We start from the raw sequence: 15,821 nt of genomic DNA, 5'->3' as shown, positions 1-15,821 counted from the left end.
TGGGATCCTGTGGCCTGGAGTTCCACAGGGTAAGCACTGTGTGCTTGGCTTGTTGAGGGTCTCAAGCCAGCTGAATAAAATTTGCCCCATAAAACGCTTGGTCAGTTTGCCTTTCTTCCACCTTCCTGAGGGACTTTCAGAGCAGTCCTGTGGCCGCCGGGGAGCGGGGTGGAGGGGAGCAGGGCTATACGGAGTGGGAGGGGCCCGGGGCTGGAGTCAACTGACCCTGAGGAAGTAGCAAAGCCCCCCTTCCTCCTCTTTCCTCCCCAGAGGCAGCCTGGCTCCATTCTCTGGGTCCCTGCCAGGCCAGAGTGGCCGGCGCTGGCCAAGCGATGGCACTGCTCACCCACCTGCTGGCGTGCGTCTTCGGGATGGGCTCCTGGGCAGCCCTCAATGGCCTGTGGGTGGAGCTGCCCCTGCTGGTGACCAAGCTGCCTGAGCAGTGGTACCTGCCCTCCTACATCACCATCATCATCCAGCTGGCCAACGTGGGGCCGCTGCTGGTCACCCTGCTGCACAGGTTCAAGCCCGGCCTGCTGAGCGAAGTGGCCATCATCTATGGCATGGTGATCGTGGGAGCCCTGGCCTGCCTGCTCCTGGCCTTCCTGTGGGGTTTTACCTCCCCCGTCGCTGGGGAGCCGCACAGCACGGCCTTCTTTGGCCTCGCCTTCTGCCTGGCGCTGGTGGACTGCACCTCCTCAGTCACCTTCCTGCCCTTCATGGCACGGCTGCAGCCCCGCTACGTCACCACCTTCTTCATGGGGGAAGGGCTCAGCGGGTTCCTCCCAGCCCTCGTTGCCCTGGCCCAGGGCGCCGGCATCACCAAGTGCATCAACGTCACCCGGGTCGCCAACGTAACCATGGGCAACAACACCTCCGAGGGAAGCCAGTTCCAAATGGAGACCCAGTATCTCCCAGCCAACTTCTCCACCCTGGTCTTCTTCCTCCTCCTGACCGCCATGATGGTCGCCTGCTTGGTAGCCTTCTTCTTCCTCACCAGGCTGCCCAAGGCGTGGGAGCTGTCAAGACAAAACTTGTGTCCTAGTAACATCACCCTCTACTCACTTCAGGAAGCCCCTGGGGATGGGCCCAGGCTATCTGCAGGAGGAGACTCCCCAAGGGGAGGAAAGGCAGCTGGCTCCGACAAGGGATCCCATCGTACAGACCCAGAGGTTACCTACTCTCTGGCCAAGTTTGCCTTCATCTACCTCCTTGTTGCCTGGGTGAACTCCCTAACCAACGGGATCCTGCCATCCGTGCAAGCCTATTCCTGCTTGCCCTATGGCAACATGGCCTACCACCTCTCTGCAACCCTGAGCTCCATGGCTAACCCGCTCGCCTGCACCATTGCCATGTTTCTGCCCAGCAGGTAGGTGCATCCACAATGCCCTCGGCAGCACAAACAGCCCCTGATTTACAACTCCCACAGTGAGCCGGGTTATGCGACACCCGAACCCACAGGGGCTCCTCACCCATCCAGACTGTTCAGCACCCCCTCATGGACACTGAATGCCGCCGACAGGAATCAGGGCCGCTGAGACAACCCCTCGCCAGCCACACACCGGCTGCATACGTAGGGACCATTGGCCAGGAGGGGCAGTTATGGGAGTCTAGAGTTAGGCTCCTGAGTCTGTACCTAGGCGTCCGTAAGTGCCTTGATTTCCCCCCGGGTTTGCTCAGCACTTCAGCAAGTCAGAGTGTGGATTTAGGACAGAGCTGAATGCTAGGCCACCAGGTTTGGAAATCGGGGTCATTCCTGGGGACAAATGGCCCTCCCAGCTCCACTCACTGTCCCAGACGCATCTCTGGGGCTTTCCAGGTCTCCAGGGGAGTGAAACGCAAACCGATACAAACTCAGTTCCTGTGGTTCACTCCCTTGGCAACCGAGGAATATTACAGACACACTTCCCCTGCCCTGGGCCATGCCCTGCCATCTCTAGTTCTGAGCTCTCCTCTTGCTAAGCCCAGGGGAGAGGTGGGGATCGCAGACCCAAAGGGCAGCTGGCTCTGGCTGGGAAGCCCTTGCTGACCCTGGTACCTGTGTGAACCGCAGGTCACAGCCCAGTCAGCAAAGCAGCAGAGGTATTTACTGCTTCAGGAAAGACACCCCCCACCCCATAGAAATACCAGGGGAGTTTGTTTGTCCCCTTAACCCTTTGCTCTCCTGCCTGCAGGCCCTCGGAGCTGCCCAGATGTCGGACAGGCAGACCGAGGCAGTTCTCAGTCTCCATGCAGTGGGCAGGACTCGTCCATGTCTGGGCCCAGCAAGTTCTGGGAGCTGTAACTCCAGCAGACTTTGCAGGGCAGGGTGGGCTGAGCCGGGGCAGCTGTGCGGATGCCCAGCTGGGAGTCACTCTTTGTGTGTCTCACACAGGTCACTGACCCTGCTGGGGGCACTCTCCGTGGCCGGGACAGGATTTGGGGCCTATAACATGGCCATGGCTGTCATGAGCCCATGCCCCCTCCTGCAGCACGCGGCTTGGGGGCAAGCTATCATTGTAAGTAGCTGGCGCTGAAGTCTCCCCCCACCCCCGGTCTCTGGAAGGTCTTTGCTACCGTCCCTTCTGTTTCGGCTCCAGGATCCCGCACCGGTGCCTTCCCCTTCTCCCCTGCTCTCAGCCTGTCCCCACTCCCAGCCCCCATCCCTGTCCAAACGGCTGCTGCCAGGAATCTGCGACCCAACCCGGGGATTCTCTTTCTGTTCTGACAGGTCCTCTCCTGGGTGTTCTTCATGGGGAGCCTCAGTTACGTGAAGGTGATGACCGGGGTGATCCTGCGGAGCCAGAGCCACAGCGCCCTCGTGTGGTATGGGGCAGTAGAGCAGCTGGGGTCTCTGACGGGGGCCCTCATCATGTTCCCCCTGGTGAACGTCTATAGCTTCTTCAAATCTGCTGACTATTGCAGCCTGCAGTGTCCAGCGTGAGCCTGGGCCAGGGGAGGTGCTCTGGGGAGGAGCTGTGGCAAGGGACTTGCTGGCCAAGGACATCACTGACTCCAGTGACTTCCATACTGGGCATAAAACACCTCCGCCCCGATCTCGTGAGCTTGATGGATGTCCATGCTGCAGCCCATATTCTCCAAACACTGCATGCCAAAGCACACCCCAACCAGTCATGCAAACAGTGCTGGCTCCAGGGCCGACGCCCACTGTGCTTTGGCTGCACAAGGACAATGGACCCACACAGCTGAACGGATGCCACAGCTGCCCCTCAAGCCCTCCCTGACAGGCTAGGGGAGTGGTGGTTTCTCTTGGGAAGTTTAAAGCAAAACGGGTCAGTGCACGTGATCTGGGAGGAAGCAACTAGCTCTCAGCTCTGCCCAGTGCATGGACAGACTGTACTCAAGGGGTCTCTTGTGCACAGCGGAGTCCCCCTACAAAACACAGTGTATCCATCTCCATCCAGCGCGACTGGCAGGCTCTGGATGGAGCATTCCCCACATCTCGATGACCCAGGGCATCAGTTCAGGTGCTGTACCCAGTCTGTGCGCTTTCTGGGAGGCAAGTGACTCTCTCCTTGTTCCAGCTCTGCTCAAGCCTGACATCTGGTTGCGCACATTGACTCTGCTCCCCGTGGCATGCCCTGGGTCTGTGTCACCTGCCTTGATAAAGCAGCTGAAGTCAACTTTTATTTTTCCCGATTGAGTTAGATGGATCACTTCTTCCTTCTTTCTCTTCCCATCTCCTCCTGTCCCAGTTCCCTTTCATCTGAAATTTTACTGAGTGGTTTCCATTCTATCGTTCTGAGACACTCATAACATTCCTGCTGGAGTTTAGGGAACTATAGAAATCATAGAAACGTAGGGCTGGAGAGGAGCTCGAGAGGTCATCTAGACCAGGCCCCTGGGCTGAGACAGGACCAAGTAAACCTCGACCATCCCTGACAGGTGTTTGTCCCGCCTCCTCTTAAAAACCTCCACTGACGGAGATTCCACAACCTCCCTTGGAAGCCTGTTCCATAATTAAACTACCCTTAGAGTTAGAAAGCTTTCCCAATATCTAACCTAAATCTCCCTGCCTGCAGACTAAGCCCATTTCTTCTTGTACTACCTTCAGTGGCCATGAGAACACCTGGTCACCGTCCTCTTTACACTGGCCCTTAAAACTGTTCTCAGGTTCCCCTCAGTCATCTTTTCTCAAGACGAAACCTCCCCAGTTTTATTAACTTTTCCTCACAGGTCAGGTTTTCTCAACCTTTGGTCATTTTTTTTGCTCTCCTCTGGACACTCTCCGGTTTGTCCACATCTCTCCCAAAGTGCAGTCCCCAAAACTGGGCACAGGACTCCAGCTGAGGCCTCCCCAATGGCAAGTAGAGCAGGACAATGACCTCCTGTGTCTTACATGTGACATGCCTGCTAATACACCCCAGAACGGCATTAGCTTTGCCCTTTTTCACAACTGCAGCACAGTGCTGACTCATTCAACCAGTGAGCGACTGGGACCCCCGGCTCCTTTTCAGCAGGATGATCACCTTGCTGGCTATTCCCTGGCTGTTACTTTGTAGTTGTACATTTGATTTTTCCTTCCTATGTGTAGTACTTTGCACTTGTCTTTATTGAATTTCATCTTGTTGATTTCAGACCAATTTTCCAATTTGCCATGGTCATTGTGATTTCTAATCCTGTCCTCCAAGGAGCTAGCAACCCCTCCCAGCTTGGTGTCATCTGCACATTTTATAAGCACGCTCTCCACTGTATTAGCCAAGTTGTTCATGAAAATATTGAATAGCACCAGAACCCCGCGGGACCCCACTAAATATGTCCCCCCCCCACCCAGTTTGACAGTAGACCACTGATAACTACTCTTTGAGTATGATCTTGCAACCAGTTGTGTACCCATTTTATAGTAATTTCATCTAGACCACATGTCCCTAGTTTGCTTAAGAGACTGTCATGTGGGACTGTGTCAAATGCCTTACTAAAATCAAGATATCTCATGTCTACAAGCTTCCCCCATCCACTAGGCCAGTAACCCAGTCAAAGAAGGAAATTAGGTTGGTTTGGCATGATTTGTTCTTGAAAAATCCATGTGGGCTATTCCTTACCACCCTGTTATCCTCTAGGTACTCACAAATGGATTGTTTAATAATTTGGTCCAGTATCTTTCCAGGTATCGAATGGAATGTCTCTCTTTTTCAAGAGAGGTGTCAAAGTGGGAACCATTTCCTCAAACGGGTCAGATAAATTGAGATCGGGAACCAGATCAGACCAGGAACTGTGCAATCTCTGCAATTCCCACCTTATGGGGCAACAACAGTGAAATTCGGAGCTTGGAATCTTTAATTTGCAAGATTATTGGCACAGACAGACACTGTGTGCTGCCCCCTTGGGGTCAGGCCTGTCTCTGCTTGGACTTAAAGCACATACGGCTGTCCCAAAAGCAGCCCAAACAATTCCATCTCCTCTTTGAACACATCCGTCCGAGAGCCAGAACAGAGCGGAAGACTCCAGACTGCCACAGGCTGGGAGCTGTTCAGAGCTGTGTTGCTAGCTAAGCTGAGCCAGGATGGACAAGTAGCAGGATAGAGACCTCTCAACCGAAAAGCCTAAGTGATGCTAGTGGTATTCCTCTGTAAATCCCATTCAGAGTAAGGAATGCTTAGGGTTAATGGATGGCATGATGTGGATGGTACCAGCTGCAGATGAGATGGAAAAGTCAGGCCTTGACCCCCTGTAGCCACTGAAAAGCCCAATGTATTTGCCAACCCTGGCATCCTGGCCAGATTCCTACCTGGGTGTCATTCCTACCTAAACTCCCCTCTCGTTTCAATGGGATATATTCTTCTTCTTCACTTCCTGTCCTGAACTCTAGCGTAGTGTTGTTGGTATTGTTATTTCCCACCCCAGACGTGGCTGCATTTCTCTGGCATCATTTGTAATTCTGTGGAGTGCCTTAAATTTGTGAAAGGTGCTGTCTAGACCGGTACTCCCCGCCCCCAGGTACTCCACTCCCCTGAGTTGCACTGCATCTGCCAGGTGAAAACCAGCTTCAGCCGGTTCTGGCATGGCCACGTTGTATGGGGTGAATCCAGCCCTGCCAGGAGCTGCATCCCACAAACATCCCTGTGCAAAGGACAAGGTGACTGATACACAGGGCAGCCCTGTGCCAGTCATGCCAGGCACTTGCAAGAATCCTGTAGGTTTGTGAGCATAAGGGAGAGGCCTTCCTGACTCTGAATAGGACATGGCCTTTGCATACAGCGCTCCGCTGCGGATCTTCACCCTGACTGGGACAACCTCGGTACCCACAGCGCAGCTTGTTCCACCAGGCGTCACTGAAGCCCGAGAGAACAGAGAGAGAAGGCAGAGGTGGGCTGGTCAGGCCTAATGCTGGTTGTCCCGGCTACAACGCTGGGTACGGAGGTCAAGCAGGGTGCAGGCCTGCAGGAGAATAAATGGCCATTGCCACCTTGGGCTAGGGCCTGGCTGGATTTGCAGCTAAGCTGGGCCAGGGCCAGTCAATTCTTGCATGGGACACTGCTAAGGAAAGTGATATTGAGTCCCAGATGACCCAATGCCCTGGTCTGTGTGTTCAGAGGGCCCACAAATGAGCCTGGGATCCTGGTCATTCAAGAGCTCACCCAAGCCCCATGCCCTGGTTCCAGTACCGGCAGGTCTTTGCCTTTTGAATGGCATATATTTGGACCTCTTCCTGTCCTGTCCCAAACACTGTTGCTGGGAGATCCTACCCAGAACTGGCTGCATTTTAGCCCCCAAGGAAGCGGCCCCTTACAGCTCCCAGTGTGTAGGGCACCTCGGGGAGCAGTTCTTCTGGGAGCGAGGTAAAGGCCAGGGGCCTGACAGAGCTGCAAATGAGGGGTGCCCCGATAGCGCTGTGCTGGTGGATGGGAGAGGAGAGCCAAGTTCAGGGGCTTAATTAATCACGTCTCCCCCGATCCGCGAACCTTCCTTCTAGCCCACATGCAGGAGGCCAGAAAAAGGTCAGCTGTGACTGCAAGGGAAGGGGCACTTAACGCCCCTGGTCCTGCTGTCGGAGCACGTGGGGGGGCCGAGCGCTGGCAGCAAGCCCTGCCCCTGTGCCCCTGCCATGCTGGGTTCTGTGAGAGCCTGTGCCCAGCGGCTCATCCCCTGGAACCCATCCTTCCTCAGTCAGCTGGAGCATGCACACGTTAATTCTTTCATGGTTGATCTGCAGCATCTTCAGTCCTCCGGGAATGAGGCACGGAGGGGCATCCCTTCCCCTCCCCCAACGTGGGCAGCCTCGCCCCGGCGTGCAGCTGTTCTACCGCCGACTCCCCCACCCCCCTGATGGCGCACGGACGCCGTGCTCCTTGGAAAGGGGGAGAGGGAGCCAGACAATGGCGGAGGGAGCCCTGTCCCCCCCCCCGCAGTTAATCACAATTAGGGAGCGGGGTGTCAGCTGCATTGCTCAGATCATCAATCACGGGGTGTGGAGGAGAGTTGGCAGAAGCAGCAGCCCCAGCAAAGGGAGACACAGGGTGACCCAGTTACCATAGGAGCAGTGCAGCAGCCAGGAGATTGCTGCTCACAGGATCGGGGGCGGGGGGGAGATGGAAGGGCCCCCACCTCGCCACACTGTTGCACCAGTCTCTAATGAGCCTGGGCCTGGAGGCAGCTGGGGGAGGGGGGTCAGCAAGTGTTCCTCCCCCAGCGGGATGTACTGGCAGAGAAATCCTGCCGCGATGCCCCCAAACACAGGCAATGGCTGTGCACCCCCCGCACCCCCTGCCTGTGTGCAGCTGTCTGCTCTTTTGGCTAGGCGTGGCTGTGCCCCTTGCCCAGCGGGCCCCTGGCGGGGGCCGGGAAATGCTACTACCCTACAAACGCTCAGGATGAATTGGAGGCGAGGGCCCCATGCCAGCCGCTTCCCCAGCAGCACACAATTCCCTTCCAGCAAAAAGCAGGCACCGGCTGTGCAGGCGGGTTTGCTGGCTGCCCGGAGCACGCACCCAGCAGCGTCCCAGGGAGCAGGGCTGCCTAGAGAGGCCAGCAGCCTCCCTTCCCAAGGCTGGGGAGCAGAGAGCATCTCACCAGCCACTCCTGCCTGGGTGGCAGGCCCTTCTCCCTGATAGCCACCAGGGGGCAGTAGAAACCTGCAGTCAGTGGTGCCTTGGGGGGGGGACCTGTCCAGGTGCCCCCCAGCCTCCGGGGGCATATTGCACAGGTTGCTAAAGGCAGTAGGGGAGTTGGGTGTTTCAATGTGGGCGTGGGGAGTCCCAGCCTTTACAATATGGGACAGACGAATGCCTCCGGTGGAAGAAAGGGGAGTCCCGCCCCTGTCACATCCCCGCCTTGATACCCCAGGCCCAGTGCGGCGCTTTCCCCATATCCCGCTATAGCTTCGCGCCCCATGTGCGAGGGATCCCCTGTCGTTTGCCTCTGGCATGGAGGGTACAAACAACATCCACTGCACCTCCCGGGTCGGGGGGGACGACTCATTTCTTCTACACCTCCCGCCACCAGGGTGTGCCTTGCTCCCCTCCCCCAACTGGGGGCTTCTTGGCTAATTAACTCGGAGCTAATAAGCCACCGACTCAGCCTCCTTTGTGCCCCTGTGGCGGGCGGCATTGAGATGCAAAACGCCCAGGGCCGGGGCCTCCCCGCAGCCCCCCGCTCTGTCCCACGGCTCCCAGGCTGCAGCTGGCCAGAAAGGGCCAGCACCACCTGGACATCCCAGTTTCGAGGCGGAGATCCCCCTGCGGCCTTGAGCAGCGAGGGGGCCGCCTGGCTGCTCGCCCATCTGCTTGCAGGCCTGCCCCCGCCCCTCAGCCTGCTCCAGCAGGAGAGCGTGCGGGGCAGGAGAGGGAGCTGGCTGCATTCTCACATGCACCCCTGCAGGCCGACGTGTCCCCCACCCACAGAGCAGGCCCAGGGTGGCCTTGTGCACCGAGCCTGAACATGGGGAGCAACTCCAGCCGCTCCCCCAGCGTCAGGCCAGGTTGTGCTGAGGGAGCGGATGGGGCCTGGGGCTCAGAATTGCCAGCCGGCAAGGGATGGGGCCAGAAGAAACAGCCCTGAGCACCGGGAGCTCCATGCCAAGGAAGAAAGGGTCTGATCCCCAGGGAGCCATGTGCAGGGGTTGGGGGGTAACGCTCTGGTGTGGGGGTACCTGGGCGAGCCTCCCCTGGGGACACTTTGCTCAACCAGGCCCTTTGGTGCAACCTGCTCCCTTGCAATGGCAGAGCGCCCACCCTCCGAGCTGGCGTGGGCAGCACGGCCGGTGGGGATGGGCTGGCAGCCGGGCTGGACTCCCCAGAGGAAGGGAATCCCCCTGCCTTACAGCTCACCTGGCTGGGCATGGGGTAGGGGGGGCGACATCCTGGGCTGCAGTGAAGCGCTGGGGAGTTCCTGGCGTTTTGATCCTGCAGCACATTTTTCCAAAGCTGCTGATTGACGTGGAGCCCGAACCCCAGTGCCCGGGTGTGAGCCCTTGTACCCCCACCCTGGGCGTGAGCCCTGTACCCCCACCCCGGGCCTGAGGCCTTGTACCCCCATCCTGGGCATGAGCCCTGTACCCCCACCCCGGGCATGAGGCCTTGTACCCCCACTCCGGGCCTGAGCCCTGTGTCCCCACCCCGGGTGTGAGCCCTGTACCCCCACCCTGGGCATGAGCCTTGTACCCCCACCCTGGGCCTGAGGCTTTGTACCCCCACCCTGGGCGTGAGCCCTGTGCCCCCACCCCGGGTGTGCCTTCTGCCCTGCCATAAAGCCCCAGCCCGACCCCTCGTTCCCTCCTCCAGCTCCAAAGCTCTGCAGTGCACCTATGTAGTTCTATGTAGGCCAGCCCAGAGGATGGTCTCAGATGCCCAAGACATGTGTGAAATCCAGGCTTGGGATCCCGGCCTGCCGTTACCGCACCTGATGTAATTCTGGGGTGACTCCACTGGCTTCAGCGTGCGTGAGTGTACGGGTGCACACTCTCACACCCAGCATGCGGGCACTAACCTGCAGTCTGGGGAGACACTACGAACCGGCCTTGGCTCTGTCGCACCGAGGCAGTCAGCGGGTCCCTGGTGTCACGAAGAGCAGAATGAGGCCTGGGGTCTGCACTGCACCGGAGCCGTTACAGGCGACCGATGAGCATCAGGCGGCTGATCCAGCGACGGACGGGCCTTTGCGTCCCGACTGCTCTGCAGCTGGCTGACCTGAGCCACTCGTCCCACGCGCTCCAGCGTGACTCCAGGTGACGGCCCTGCCGCTGCGGAGCTGGTGTTTGAAGCAAGTTTGGCTTGTTGCTCTAAACGGCCAGCACGCTGGACTGACCTGGCTAATGAGCTGGGTCAGCTGCTGGGATGTGACCATTCCAGCGGCTTCAGGCGCGTGTTGGTGCCTGGCAGAAGTGGAGGGCGGTTGTCTGCCGTGTGCCCAGCCTTGTAACACCCTGTGTGCTCGAGCGGTACCATGGTGGCACAAGGAGCGCAGAACAATGTGTTCGGGACCAGCGTAAGCACAGGGAGGCAGAGCGCTACCTGGGCGGATGCTTCTCCTTTACACCCTTTTCACACCAGCCACAGGGCCACGCTCGCATCGCGGAGCCGCGTCAGGCTTTCGCACTCACATTGCTGGCACATCTCATGCATGCACCTCTACGCACAAGGCCCCAGCCAGCTGGTCTGATCATTCCCAGGGTACAGAGGGAGAAACTGAGGCTCTGAGAGGCCTATGGTCACACGAGTCAGTGGCAGAGATGAGAATAGAACCCAGATCCCCAACCACATCCTAAGCGCCCACCCTTTGCTACACACACACACAACTGTACATTTCCTCTAAGCTCCACATTAGAACTCAGTGCCATATGTTCAAGGACCCCAGGCCCTGTGCCCAGCCCCACCCACTCACCCACAAGCCAGGGTAGCACTGCATTACAGAGAAACTGCCCTTGGGGCAGAGATGCAGGGCTGGTGCTAGGGTCCCGCCCTGCCGTTAGCCATGAGGCGTGCAGCAGTAGAGGGAAGCTCTGCCCAGGCTGCTGAGACTGTGGCTTACGGCACTGGGTTTGCCAAGCAAGGGGCCAGGATCGGCTGTCACCCTGCGGCACAAGAGGCTGGTGCTGGCATACCGTGCGGGCTGGGAGGCCTCGAGTGCACCTGGCATTCCAGCTGCTCCTCGGCAGCGGAGAAACACAGCGTGTGCCCCGGGGGGCGCATCAGGCAGAAGGGAAGGGCGGCTGGGGGGCCACCTCAGGGAGAGAAGGGTGGGGGGACCTGGCTGGATGTGGCCTGCAGGGGCACGATTCCATGGTCCAGGAGACAGCTGTGGCTCAGTCCAGGGCTCTGGATTTGGTTGGAAAAGGCTGACACAGAATTGTAGGAATCAAGGCTGAGCAGCCAGGAGACGTGAGCCAGTCCGCCACACACCGGGGTCTTTACACTTCAGTGGGTGGAGCGGGTCCATGCCAGGCTGGGACAAGCAGGGAGCTCACTGCCCAGAACTCTCTGGGGGCTGGAGACTAAGCCCAGCTCCTGTACACACGGGAGGGAAGGTTGCAGGCCCAGTGCTGACCCCTGCGAGGGACCAGTGTCACCCACTCCACACTGGAGTCTTCTGCCACCCTCTGTGCCTGTCGGGCATGGGACCAGCTCTGACCCTTTGCCTGTCCACAGTGCATCAGGGCACCGAGTCGGCTATTTACAGGGTGTTCAGCCAGAGGAGGATACAGCAGGCAGAGGAGGGCAGGATCTCTGTCCCACACAGAGACCCGGGGCCCCTGGGGCAGCCATGCCGAGACAGTTACTGCAGCTGCGGGCAAAGCACTTCCACTGTCCAGTCACTGCAGTGCCAGCCTCCATATGGCAGTGCCCAAGCAGCGCCAGCCAGGACTCCACCGCTGCAAGTTTCCTCGTGGCAGTGCCCTGCCGGACCCTGGCTGTCTCACAAGCAGTCTGAAATCTCCGGGCCAAGCGATGCCTGCAGACGGTGCCGTCACAAAAGGTATCTTGGCCCATTCCTTGCCCAGCCCCTGGCACCTGCCACGATCCACAGGGCAAGCACCAAGGTGGGTTTGGTGGGTGCAGGTTACTCCTCTGCTGACTGACTGGGGTGCAGACTCAGGCCGCGGGAGAGGGCTCCTGGAGAGACGACGAGTTTTGGATAGAAAAGGAAACTCCCGTAGGCTTGGCCGGTCTGGTCTCTCAGGCCTTGTCCACACACACAAGCAGCCTAGGGATGGTTTCTATTGCTAAAGCCCAGCCCAGTGTGTATGTCCATTGCTGCTCCTGCTCTGGGGTAACCCGCCCCGGGTCCCCACAGCGCTGGGCTCTATCGGTGAGTGTGCGGCAGTGCGGGCCGGCCGAGCTGATCACTCCCGAGCCCTGCCCGTGCCTGGAGCTAGTGCCAGTGAGTACCAGCGCTGCCCAGCGACCCCTCCCTCAGAGCGGCTCTGCTGGCTGGTGCATCAGACTCAGGCAACGGGACAGGAGCCAGCTCTGCCACAGACTTGCAAGGGGGCCTTGGGCAAGTCACTTACCTTCACGTGCCTCAGTTTCCTCCGCTATGAATTGGGGGTGAAGGTTCCAAGTTCACAGGGGCATTAGGAGACTAAATGCATGAATCTCTGTGAAACAGTTGGAGGCAGAATGGCTGGGCCTTACCACAGTCATCTGAGGCGTTAGCAGGGAGGCACAAACACACGCCCGGCTCCAGCTTGTCCCGGGTGACACAGTCCAGCCACTCCTAGGCCTCAATGATCTCACAGGTGTAATGGGGCCAAGGCAGCCAGCACCCCTCCTGCAGCTGTTTGCTAGAGCCCTCTGCTGCAGTCCCTCCTCTGGGCCTGGTGCTACCCGTTCACAGGGGCAAGCCCCTCTCACTCCTAGATGGGCAGCAGCCCCAGGCCGCAGAGAGAGCTAAAGGGGCCACGTAATGGCCGAGGGCCCAATGCAGTCCCTGGCGGCTTGGCTGGGCTTCCCTCTCTGGGGCAGTTAAATCCTGTGGCTTGATACAGATTCAACCTTCCACATGGAAAGAAAGAATCCCCACAACACACACACAGGGCCACCCCTGCACACACCACCAACCCTTCCCAGACACTCCCCCCCCCCCACTTTCACACACAGTGTTCCCCAGGGGGCATCAGGCAGCTCAGCCTTTGTCCTGGCTCTTTGTCTCACAATCTGTTTCTCCTCCAGGAGATGAGCTGCTAGGCCCTGACAGTCTGTTGTTTTACCTTAAAGACACAGGCTACAGGCGGCCTGGGGGGGCTCCAGCTGTTCCCATGCTGCCTGTGGGAAGGGGGCAGAGAGGGGCTAATTTCCCTGGAACACCTCGCAGAGCCGGGGGCAGAGCCCGGGGCACTCTCCGCTGGCCGGGCGTGGGGAGGAACAAGGAGGGAGCTCATGGCTGCAGCATGCTCTGCAAACCCACCCTTCGGTGCCTAAAGGCTCCCTGGCTTCGCTCCAGCCAACCCCACAGGCCTCGTCCCCAATCCCTCACCTTCCCACTCCTTGTCACGCAAGGCTGCCCCCTCTGCACCTCTCCACGCAGCCTCCCCATTGCTGGCACAGAGCCTTCTCCTCTGCAGCCCCAGCCCTCTCACACAGCGCCCCGTGTTTCATTATCCCAGTGCCCATGTGAAACCTCAGCCCCTTCACCTCTCTCCCAGGGAGCGAGGTGGGGATACAGCCAGACCCCCTCGTGCCCTGAGGGTCAGAGAGCGAGGGGGGACATACAGCCAGACCCCCTCGTGCCCAGAGGGGCAGAGAGCAAGGGGGGGGATACAGCCAGACCCCCTCGTGCCCAGAGGGGCAGAGAGCAAGGGGGGGGATACAGCCAGACCCCCTCGTGCCCTGAGGGGCAGAGAGCGGGGGGTGGGGGATACAGCCAGACTCCCTCGTGCCCTGAGGGGCAGAGAGCGGGGGGGGGATACAGCCAGACCCCCTCGTGCCCTGAGGGGCAGAGAGCGAGGGGGGGGATACAGCCAGACCCCCTCGTGCCCTGAGGCACAGAAGAGCGAGGGGGGGGGGATACAGCCAGACTCCCTCATGCCCTGAGGGGCAGAGAGCGAGGGGGGGGATGCAGCCAGACTCCCTCGTGCCCTGAGGGGCAGAGAGTGAGGGGGGGGATACAGCCAGACCCCTCGTGCCCTGAGGGGCAGGGAGTGTGGGGGCTGCTCCTAGGGCTGACACACGGCTGGCAAGGTAAGGAGACTGCAGCTTGCTCAGGTGACCAACAGCAGCAGAGCATATACGGTCCCTGCTCCATCACAGCCCCGCTCAGTGGGCATTTTGCCCGATGTACCTTGAAGGATTGAGGCACTGGCCCGGTCTCAGAAAGCCCACCCCTCCTCCCACCCCACCCTGAGCCCCAGCAGCTCTGTCCAGACGGGGTGCAGGGGTGTGAGGGGCTTGGTGCACTGAGAGGTGGTGTCTCTCTCCGCCCTGAGCTAGACCCCTTGCCACTAACCAGGGCTGCCACAAACGACCCATCGAGCACTGAATCCATTGAACAAGGACAAAGAGTGGATCAGCCCAGGAGAACTGCAGCATGTCCATGGCCGGCTACAGGCTCAGTGTGCTGGAGAAAGTGACTGCAGCAATCACTCAGCCAGTCCTTCCTCTTTCCATTAGCTAATCAGGGAGGCTGGGTGGCTTTTTGCTTAAGTCGAGGTCCACAAGTCAGGAGACCTGGATTCTATATCCCCACTCTGTTATTGACTGGCAGGGTCACCTTGGGCGAGTCTCTTCCCCGCTTTGCACCTCAGTTTCCCCATCTGCACAATGAGAGCGATGAGACTGACCTCTCTCATGAGGCTTAAATCGCACCATGGCATTTGCAAAGCACCCCCTGATCCGCTGAGTGGAAGGTGCTAGAGAAAGTGCCCCGTGTTAGTAATCAGACGGGGGCTGGGGGGTGTCCATCAAGGTTGGAGATTTCCAGGTGGAATGTGTTGACTTGTCAGAGGACTGGTCTGCCAGGTGTCCAGACACCAGTGCGATGAGGGGGCAGGTCCGCCCCTCAGACAGCTTTAGACATGAGGCTGTCACTTCACTCCTGAGATGTTTCTAACCCCTGCAACGTGACGGTGGCAATTAAACGCACTGCCTTCGAGCTGAATGGCCAGGGAAATGGAACCGGCCAGAAAAGCATCTCCCTGCAACAAGCAGGTTCCCATAAGCCTCTGGGCCACCTGGCCCATCCCCCTCCCTTTTCCTGCCTCACCCCCCACCCCCTCCTCCAATCAATATATCAGTTTCCTCTTAGCGCTCTCCTTGCAGAGCTCAAAGTGCCTGGAGGAGAAGCATTAGCTGGAAATCCCCCTTAATTCCTCTTGCAGGCTCAGAGACAGCTTCCCATCCCACCCCCATGGCCTCCAGCTTTCTGTCAAACTTTGTCTTCCCTCCTGCTACTTCCCATCACTCCCTTCCCTCAACCTGCCTCCTTGAAAGCCTCAGAATCCCCGCTACTGATGGACTTCCAAACGGGGCTGCCAGTCCAGCTCAGGGGCCAGGGATGCTTCCCACAGCCCAGGCGTGAGCCCAATGTGCGGGAAATGTCCCCTCCTGGCAAGCCACATTCCAGCCGCGGGGGCTCCTCTCTCCCTGCTGATTATGAAGCCTATCTCGAAAAGCATTCAGCCAGAAGGGGCCATTAGGATCGCCTAATCTGGGCTACGGCATAGCCCAGGCCAGAGAACCTCCCCCTGGATCCCGGCGTCCAGCCCAGGGCTGGTGCTGGAGCTAAAACAGAGCTTTTAGAAAGATGTCCGTCCTGAGCTGTCTCCGCTTGCCCGTCAGCCCCCTGCCCCATTAGCTGTTATTATGATTTGTGTCACCGTAGCACCTCGGAGCCTTAGTCACGGACCAGACCCCATGGTGCTAGGCACTGTACAAACCCCTGACCACTCT

The 15,821-nt window shown here is 58.9% G+C and overlaps 1 protein-coding gene across 1 annotated transcript; it reads left to right on the top strand.

Annotated features, from left to right (window-relative positions):
• Positions 1 to 332: 332 nt before the first annotated feature.
• SLC52A3 (solute carrier family 52 member 3) lies at positions 333 to 2,923 on the top strand. Its single transcript, XM_073309434.1, has 3 exons — positions 333 to 1,369; positions 2,375 to 2,498; positions 2,711 to 2,923. The coding sequence occupies exons 1-3, from the start codon at positions 333 to 335 to the stop codon at positions 2,921 to 2,923; spliced, it is 1,374 nt and encodes a 457-aa protein (XP_073165535.1).
• Positions 2,924 to 15,821: the final 12,898 nt, after the last annotated feature.

This window comes from Lepidochelys kempii, chromosome 13 (genome assembly GCF_965140265.1).
Source record: "Lepidochelys kempii isolate rLepKem1 chromosome 13, rLepKem1.hap2, whole genome shotgun sequence".
NCBI classification, from domain to species: Eukaryota; Metazoa; Chordata; order Testudines; family Cheloniidae; genus Lepidochelys; species Lepidochelys kempii.
This window is presented reverse-complemented; position numbering and strand designations above follow the sequence as displayed.

Coding starts and splice junctions, on each gene's coding strand:
- SLC52A3 (XM_073309434.1), top strand. CDS start 333: ATGGCACTGCTCACCCACCTGCTGGCGTGCGTCTTCGGGATGGGCTCC. Junction 1,370..2,374: donor GCCATGTTTCTGCCCAGCAG/GTAGGTGCATCC, acceptor TGTCTCACACAG/GTCACTGACCCTGCTGGGGG. Junction 2,499..2,710: donor CTTGGGGGCAAGCTATCATT/GTAAGTAGCTGG, acceptor CTGTTCTGACAG/GTCCTCTCCTGGGTGTTCTT.